This window comes from Scyliorhinus canicula, chromosome 28 (genome assembly GCF_902713615.1).
Source record: "Scyliorhinus canicula chromosome 28, sScyCan1.1, whole genome shotgun sequence".
In the NCBI taxonomy this organism is placed as follows: domain Eukaryota; kingdom Metazoa; phylum Chordata; class Chondrichthyes; order Carcharhiniformes; family Scyliorhinidae; genus Scyliorhinus; species Scyliorhinus canicula.
In genome coordinates this window covers 11,122,610-11,132,182 of record NC_052173.1, presented here as the reverse complement: position 1 = coordinate 11,132,182, position 9,573 = coordinate 11,122,610, and the positions used below count along the sequence as shown (strand labels likewise).

The 9,573-nt window shown below is 46.1% G+C and overlaps 1 protein-coding gene across 1 annotated transcript in view; it reads right to left on the bottom strand.

Annotated features, from left to right (window-relative positions):
* The window catches only part of LOC119958098 (STE20/SPS1-related proline-alanine-rich protein kinase-like), a 112,907-nt gene that overhangs the window by 67,916 nt on the left and 35,418 nt on the right, over window positions 1–9,573 (bottom strand). The window contains exon 3 of the mRNA XM_038786327.1: window positions 1,403–1,515. Within this exon, the coding sequence (XP_038642255.1) occupies window positions 1,403–1,515 (113 nt within the window). The remainder of the gene's footprint in view (window positions 1–1,402; window positions 1,516–9,573) is intronic.

Sequence of the window (9,573 nt, the reverse complement as noted above, 5' to 3'; positions counted from 1 at the left end):
GGTCACAGTCTGTGCGGAGTCTGCACGTTCTCCCCGTGTCTGCGTGGGTTTCCTCCGGGTGCTCCGGTTTCCTCCCACAGTCCAAAGATGTGCAGGTTAGGTGAATTGGACATTCTGAATTCTCCCTCTGTGACCCGAACAGGCGCCGGAATGTGGCGACTAGGGGCTTTTCACAGTAACTTCATTGCAGTGTTAATGTAAGCCTACTTGTGACAATGAAGATTATTATATTATTATTATGAAGCCTTCACCAGATACCGAAACTGCCAATCTAGATTCACCCATCAACGAATGGCCACTTGGTCGAGGTACAGCTACTGGCATTTGGTAGCTGTGGGACTATCCATAGAATCCCTGCAGGTGCAGAAGGCGCCATTCGGCCCATCGGGTCTGCACCGACCCTTCAAAAGAGCACCCTACCTAGACCCACTCCCCCAATCCCCGTAACTCCACCTGGACTGCACATTGTTTGGACACTAAAGGCAATTTAGCCTACTTTAGACTGTGGCAGGAAACCGGGGCACCCGGAGGAAACCCACGCAGATACGGGGAGAACGTGCAAATTCCGCACAGTCATCCAAGGCCAGGATGTGTGGTGTCACATCAGCCCCAATTGATCTTATCCGGTGTTTTAGAGATAGAGAAAGGCCATGAACGCCATCCGGACTTGCCGGCATATTGGTGCCAGCCATCCATCCTTTGATCTTAGCTCTAAATTCCTTCTCTATCCTGAAATATATGCAGGTTCCTGTTGGACTCATTTATCCTGCTCTCTTTAATGGTAAATTTCGTGCATAACATTACTTCCATTGATGAAATGCTCTATTTCATACACATCAAGGCACAATTTTTCCAACAGGGTGGTACAGTGGTTAGCACTGCTGCCTCACAGCTCCAGGGTCCCAGGTTCAATTCCGGCCTCGGGTCAGTGACTGTGTGGAGTCTGCACGTTCTCCCCGCGTCTGCGTGGGTTTCCTCAGGGTGCTCCGGTTTCCTCCTGCAGTCCAAAGATGTGCAGGTTAGGTGGGGTCGTGGGGAATAGGGTGGGAGAGTGGACCCAGGTAGGGTGCTCTTTCGGAGGATCGGCCTGATGGGCTGAATGGCCTCCTTCTGCACTGTAGGGATTCTATGGAACTCCATGGTGCAAACCAGGCCGCCTGCCAAACTGGGAAATACTGTGGCCTGTGAGCTTTTGGTGGACCAGCTCTCCCCATTGACCCTCTGACTGTCAATTGATTTGATTTTCTTGCCCCTCTCGCCAGCTCTGAGGTTGGCCAATGACCTGCTCCGTGTTTCTGCCAATGTTCTGCTGTGCACTGGTGCAATGTCTGGGGGCATAGCTTCAATGAGCACAAAACCTTGGCAAGACAAACGCTCGCGTAAAACCGATGCCATAACTCACCAATAGTTCATCCATGCTGGTGTTGCATTTCTCCAGATTGATTCGCTTTATTGCCACGCGCTCCTTCTTGGGTTTGCAGAGAGCTGCTTGCACCACAGCCGTGGCCCCGCTGCCTGCAGCAGGAAGAGAAGAGAAACTCACAAATAGCAATCGTGGGGGAGAAACAAAAACAAACCCACAAGCTGCTCTCGACTTTTCAATTGAGCTTCCAGATACAACAAAGCTCCACCCAAGCCAATCTTCTGGTGGTCCTGACAGACTGTTTTCTAACTCGAGGGTCAAGTCTTATCTATTCATTTACAGTTGAACAAAACTATGCCCAGTGAACTCTCCCTGGTCTTCGGTTTTCGAAGCATTTAACAATTGTCAAATGCAAGTTGTTGTTGTCAGCTGTAAGATATTCAGTTCAGAGCAGGTCACACAAATAAAAATGAAAAGTTGAGTCACCCTGTACATGTTCAAACACACACACAAAATGTTTTATTATTTATTACCTGAACATACTCAAATGCAGGTTGAAACCTGTAACTACCGCCGAGCATCAATTGCTTGATTTCAGCTGTGCCACCAGGGGGAGCTGCTGAGCAGAGACCAGGTCATTACTCGAAGGGAAAGGGGGATTAGTGGGGAAAGATTCAAGTCCAGGTGCTCTTTTGCAGACATGGTCCCTCAGCTTTTATTCATCGGTTAAATGACTGTCGCTATCTTAAGTAAAAATGTTGCCTTGTGGGAACTTGTTAACTCTTCCAGGCAGGGTCACAGCTGAGGTTGAAAGAATTGAAGCCATGCTCAGGCACTCTTGAGGCACTAGCTGTTGTCATAGCACCACACTGTGATCCAAACCGCCTCAAGTGATTCTTTCATCTCTATTTGACTAGTTACCCCACAGCACCCCCCCTCACCCTTAAAATATCACGACAACACTATCAGCAGCCCACCCATTCCGAACAGCCCTTCTACTCCTGCCTCTCAGTCATTTTTACTGTTTCACAAACAAAAGATGCTGCGTCAATTTGTTGCCTTTTGCTCAACAAAGCATTTCCACCTCTGATTCAGAAGATTGTGGGGTTCAAGCTCCAGTCCAGAGACTATAGTCGCATAACCTAGACTGACATTGCAGGACAGTGCTGATGGAGCATTTGACATGACACTATTTGAAGTAGAGCAGGACCATTCTTCTGAGTGACCTGACCAATATTTATCCTTCAACCAACACTAGTACAAACAGATCTGGTCATTAGCACATTGCTGTTTTCCCCCCTACGTAACAATGACTATACTTCAGGAGTACGTCTCTGGCTGTGAAGCACTTTGGGACATTGTGACGATGTGAAAGACGCTGGAGAAATGCCGATCGTTTCTATTTCTGTAAATATGATGAACCATATATTCAAATGGATGCAGCAACTCCGCCCAGTTACTGCTGAACTGCAAACGTTCCTGTTAATTGGCTGTTAGCAGAAAGTTTACTGCAATGCTGCATGTTTACCACAGTGAGAATCAGCTCCTACAGGGCGCAGAGGTAGTAAGTGGTCAGCTCAGCACAAGACAAATCGCACTTTCCCCACCAGGAGCTGTTGTTTGATCACATGTACAGTATACCAGTGACTATGCTTCAAAAGAACTCCATTGGCCGTGGGACGTCCTGGGATCATGAAGGGTGCTATATTAATGCAAGCTTTTTTAAAATAAGGATATACAATGCTGCAAATCTGAAATAAAAACGGAAGACGCTGAAAATACTCAACAAATCTGGCAGCGTCTGTGAAGAGAGACAGAGAGTTAACGTTCCAGCCCAATGATCTTTCAAAAGAACTCATCCACCTTGGATTGGATTTGTTTATTGTCACGTGTACCGAGGTACGGTGAAAAGTATTTTTCTGCGAGCAGCTCAAACAGATCATGAAGTACATGAAAATAAAATTAAAAGAAAATACATAATAGGGCAACACAAGGTACACCTGGAATAATATCTGTTTCACTGGGTGGACGCTGACAATTAATATTTAAAATGGGGCCGCAAGACATGACACAAGAGGAGGGGGGGCGGGGCTACAAATAAAAGGGGCCCAGCACACACAATAAAAAGTCAAAGGAAGCAATAAACTACCAAAGCAATGCTGAGGCAGATCTTCCACTTTTACAGCAGCGGAGACTGGGAATCATTAGGATGATTACTTTGATAGTGATGATGTTCATCTGTTAAGGTGGTATCCTGTTCAATAAGGCCACGTTGCCAGCACTCCCCCTGTTTAAAGAGGCACATCATTGTATCATAGAATTTACAGTGCAGAAGGAGGCCATTCGACCCATCGAGTCTGCACCGACCCTTTTGGAAAGAGCACTCTATCTAAGCCCACACCCCCATCCCCGTAACCCAGTAACACCACCCAACCTTTTTGGTCACTAAGAGCAATTTAGCATGGCCAATCCACCTAACCCGCACATCTTTGGATTGTGGGAGGAAACCGGAGCACCCGGAGGAAACCAACAGAGATACGGGGAGAACGTCCAGACTCCGCACAGCCAGTGACTCAAGCCGGGAATCGAACCTGAGACCCTGGATCTGTGAAGCAACTGTGCTAACCACTATGCTACTGTACCCCCTAAAGTCTTGGTCGGCAGCACTTGTTAGTCCCCAGTTCCTGCCCTTGAGAGTAAGACAAAGTTATCAAGGTCCAGAAAACCAGCAAGAAATGGCTCAAATTCTTCCTCTTTTTTTCAAATACTTACTTTTAAGATTGTTTTTTAAACTATTTTCTTTAACAAAGTGTGACGTTTTAACATGTGACATCTTCAATATGACAGACGCATACTATCCACAATGTTTAAGGAATAAATTCCTGAATTAATGCTCTTGTGTGAGGGACACATATTGGAAATTTAAGTGACCGGAAAATCGTACCTTGTGACGGATTTTCGACACAAGCTCCCAAAGTCAAAAAATTATTCAGTTTAAATATTCTGATCATTGTGGAATGAAAATTCTGGATTCAAATATCAAATATAAAACCTTAGAGATAAAGAAGGGTTCACCATATGGAAATTGTGTGTGAAGAACAATTTGTCATCATAAGAACTCGAACTCCCACATACCACAGCCGCAACTCACAGAAAACTGACTGAATCGCCACTCACAAACCCATGATACTGCAATACAAATAGAACAGATCCATCATTTATTTCAGTTTTCTCAAAGTTTTACAATTTAAAATTAGTTAGCCATTGTTTGAACAGAAAAATACAAAGATCCCAGTGCGAGACAATATTTAAACAAGTTATATACAGATAGAATCATAGAATTTGCAGTGCAGAAGGAGGCCATTTGGCCCATCGGGTCAGCACCGGCCCTTGGAGAAAACATTATCCCCGTAACGCAGTAACTCCACATAGCCATTTGGAAGTTAAGGGGCAATTTAGCATGGCCAATCCATCTAATCTGCACATCTTTGGATTGTGGGAGGAAACCGGAGCACCCGGAGGAAACCCACGCAGACACGGGGAGAACGTGCAAACTCCACACAGACAGTCACCTGAGGCCGGAATTTAACCTGGGACCCTGGAGCTGTGAGGCAGCAGTGCTAGCCACTGTGCCACCGTGCCCACCTTTGTATCCTCAAGTCTGAGAGTGACAGAGATGTGAGCACACCTGGCACATCATTGACTTGGTTATCCGCATTCGGGTCACATGTGACCTTCTCAAGAAACCTTCTCTCCACAGGCAAAGCCAGAATCATCCCAGAGGGCAAGGAAAATCCGAGGCTTCTTTTCTAAGTGAGCAACCTCTCCCTCCACCAGCATGTCCGATGTCAAATGCGAGGACCTTCTAGACCTTTCTGTCTCCAAGATTGAGACTATCCAGTTGCCTCAGTCATGGCCTCCTCCTCCTCTGGCTTTCCCCTCAGAGCAGCCTTGATCGAAGACATCCTGCCACTTTCCCCAACCCCTGGTTTATGTATACCTCACCACACTCACCATCATCAACGTCCTCTGTACCCAACTGGTATTCCTTGCCTCAATGTTCGTTGAAATAATTTTTAGCTCCCTCTGGAAGGACAACATTCCCTTCTCCTTTAACACGACTGGTCCTTGCCTATCTCTTCAACAGCTTGCCCTTGATCCCTACGTCCTCTCTTTTCTCTCAAAGGTCTTTGAAGATGTTGTTCTCACCCAGTTTCATGCTCAGCTCTCCCACATTGCCCTGTTTCAGTCTCTTCATCCCAGTTTGTGCCCTGTCAATAGCAAGGAGACCATCCTGATCAATGTCACCAACATCCTGTGTGAGAATGACTACAGCCTCTCATCCTTCCTTATCCCTTTTCATCTCAACACACCATTTGACATTGCTGATCATTCAAAGAAGAACAAATAATACAGCACAGGAACAGGCCCTTTGGCCCTCCAAGCCTGCACTGACCATGGTACCTGCCTAAACTAAAACCGTCTGCACTTAGAGTCCATATCCTTCCATTCCCACCCTATTCATATATTTGTCTAGATGCCCCTTAAATGCCGCTACTCCAACCTTGTTCACTGCCTCCTCTCTATTGCTTAACTCCATGGTACTCCCCTCTTTTTCTTTTAATAAATTTAGAGTACCCAATTATTTTATTTTTTAATTCTTCCAATTAAGGGGCAATTTAGCGTCGTCAATCCACCTAACCTGCACATCTTTGGGTTGTGGGTGTGAGACCCACGCAGACACGGGAGAATGTGCAAACTCCACACGGACAGTGACCCAGGGCCGGGATTCGAACCCAGGTCCTCAGCGACGCAGTCCCAGCGCTAACCACTGCGCCACATACGGTACTCCTCTCTTAACGTATCCCAACATGTCCAACACATTTCCAGCAATAGCTTCTCCTTGCGTCCCTACTTCCAATGTAGCTGACAGTTTCAGCCTTAGGTTATCCCTTTTCCTAGTTTAGAAGTTGATGATGTCTCTTCCCCACAACCCTCACTCCACGGCCACGTGTGTGCGATTGCTCATCAATGTCAGGTATTGGACGAGTCAGAGCTTTACCTACATGAACATTCTGAAATCATCTTATTTAGCTCCTGGCAAAAAAAGACCCATAGCCTAGCCCCAATCCCATTCCCCCCTTCAGCTGTTCATTTAGTTTGAACCAGACTGATTGCAACCATGGTGTCTTCTTCGACCATAAGCTGAACTTCAAACTGCACATCTTTCCTCAGCAAGACTGTTTATTTCTACCTCTGCAATAGTGCTGACCTTAGCTGAAACCTTCATGCAGGCTGTCATTACCTTCACAGTCAACTTTACTAATGCCTTGCTCATTAACCTCCCAGCTCCATATCACCCAAAACTGTACCACCCACATCCTGTCCCATCACTCCTCTGCTCAGCTCCATTGGGTCCCTCCTTGGTCTCCTTTGACAAATTCCTCCAAGACTTTGTCCATCATTATATCCCTAAACCTTTCTGCCTGCCCAGTGTCTAACTCTTACATTGTTGCTCCCTCTCCATTTTTGTCCTGCACCTGAGGACATCTAACCAAGTTATAAATGCTGTCCAAATCCAAGCTGATGTTGATGGCTGCACCCGTTATATTCACAACCTTTCCGTGATTGTGCTATGTAGCCAGCTTCACTTGCTTCTAAGTGGGTTGCTGCAGCATATATGATAATCCAAAGTTGTGCTTCTAACACATCAGTTGGTGGTTGGAACACAAGTTATAATATCCACTGTCCACGCTCATCACCATCACAAAATTTAAAAAAAAACTAATTCAATATCATATGTGGCAGCTGCTTTAACACAAGAAGCTCCTCAGTAAATGCCGTTTCTAAGGTCATGCATTGGGAATGCTTTAGATTCTGTTCGAGAGCTTTGTGAAGCGTAACTTGTTTGCATGTCATATGAGTGAATTGACAAGATACTAATGAAGTCCAGAGAGAACTGGATAGAAGTCAGATGCTTACAGGGGTCGTCAGTCATAGATTCAGAATGAACTGCTGGTTGCTTTTGAACTGAGGAATGAAGAACAGCTTGCTCCCATTACAAAGAGTGAAGTGTTTTGTTACACATCACCACACACAGTTCTTCCATATCTAGCTCTCCATCAGCATCGATGCCTGAAAACACCACTGTCAGAGGAGGGGAAAGGCAATAGGAAGAACCTTCACCCATTGGCAAAATCACAGCCAAGACATTGGAGCAGTGAGAGGACACCACACGTTTTCAAGGATCCTCCACAGGGCCGCCTTAGGAAACAGCCAAGTCATTGGTCTGCGCATCTGAAACACAAAGGAACACATCAGCCATAATGTACAGTTGTCCCCCGTCACACCCTCTTAATACCTGGAGCACACAGGGAGTGATCCAAGAACCCGGGGCAATAACAATATTCCATGCAGTGGGAACATCAATGCCTTGCATTACACGGTGCAAGTAAGGACACCTGAGCAAGCTGACACATCGGTCAATTTGCTCCCCCTCATTAATGTACAGCCAGCGACCCTCCTTCCAGTCAGTGCTCCAGTGAATTATCTGAAGCACTGTTGGGGTGAGGTTTGAATGTCAGTGGGACTGATGTGTCCCCTCCTTCCTGTGTAGTATTTCTTCCAGGTGATGGAACCTGGCCAAACCCTTTGGCTCACTCATTTCATGTTATATATACACAATAAAGTAGTTACAACAGTAGATTTACTTCAGTTATTATGTAGGAGAAATGTTAGTCATTTACCTTTGAAATGTTAACGATTTAATCAACCGTTATTTTTTTCATCACTCCTGACTCCATCGCCTGATTTCCCCCTGTGTGCAGGTCCTCCATTACCATTTTCAGAAGCGCTCGAAGCATGATTGGCCCTGTAACGAGCTCTTCCGGTTCCTGGAATGTCCCAGTGCTCCGCCCACTACAGCAGCAGTCTCTCCCGTGTTGGCGTGAAGTCACAAAACAATGACTTCTTCAGCTGGCTCAACTGTATCATCTCAATCCGTTCGACTGTACTCGACATCCAGCTGCAGACTTTGCTCACCTTAAGTCACATTACTGGCAGTTTTGTTTTCTATTCATTCACCAGGATGTGGGTACCCCTGGTAGGGTATCATTTCTAGCCCATCCCTAATTACCCGTAACTGAGTGGCTTGCTAGACCATTTCAGAAGCTAGGTAAGAGTCAGAGTGAATCACATTGCTGTGAGTCTGTAGTCACTCACAGGCCAGACTGGGTAAGGACAGCAGATTCTGTTCCCTAAAGGTCATCATTACCGATACTAGCTTTTCAATGCAGATTCATTAATGAACTAAGTTCCCAAGTAGTCATGGTGGGATTTGAACCCATGTCTCTGGATCATTTGTCCAGGTCTCTGGATGACTTGTCCAGTAACATTACTACTATGCTACCATTGCCAAGGGAGAATGTAAGTGAGGTGGTAAGCCAGTTTAGTAGATAGCAGGCCTTGGCCCACAGTAAACGCCACCTTCTTCCTGAACCTCTTCACCTGGATACAAAATGACTCCACTGGCCCGTGTAGGAAGAGAGCTCTTTAGATCATTGACTTTGGTAAGCCTGTGAAAGTCAGCTCTCCGCAACATTCCACATTAGACCTCCAAGTTTCAGCGGTCTCTTATCGTCATCTCACTGCTGCCGGAATAACCAGCTCCTTTATCTGGCAGCCCCAGAACACTCACAGTGCACACATCAGTTATCAGAACAGCCCTGGCATGCTTTCACTAGTCACAGTCAGGACAGGGCCCTGTATTTATCACTATCCATCACACCCACCAGGACGTCTGCTGCTGTGTTGCCATCACTGTGTTGTATTCTGGATTTCTCCTTCCCCCCCCCCCCCCCCCCCTCCCGGCGCTTACTACATCTTTCCCCACCTTAAAAACAAAGAAATAACTGATCCATGTAAAAATGGTACGGCAATTATCATGGGGGATTTTAATCTACATGTCGATTGGCCAAACCAAGTCGGTCAAGGTAGCCTTGCGGAGGAGTTCAGAGGGAGTCAATCTCCCGATTAAGCCATGGTTTCCGGTTGGGGAATGTACGTACTACTTTCTTTGGCACGCAGTCTTCTACATATTTGCTGATAAAGTCTGTGACTTTATCAAAAAGGTATCAAATTGAAAGAAAATGCATACAAAATGGGAGGGTGAATTGTGACGAGGATGCAGGGATCCTACAGCAAGATCTGGA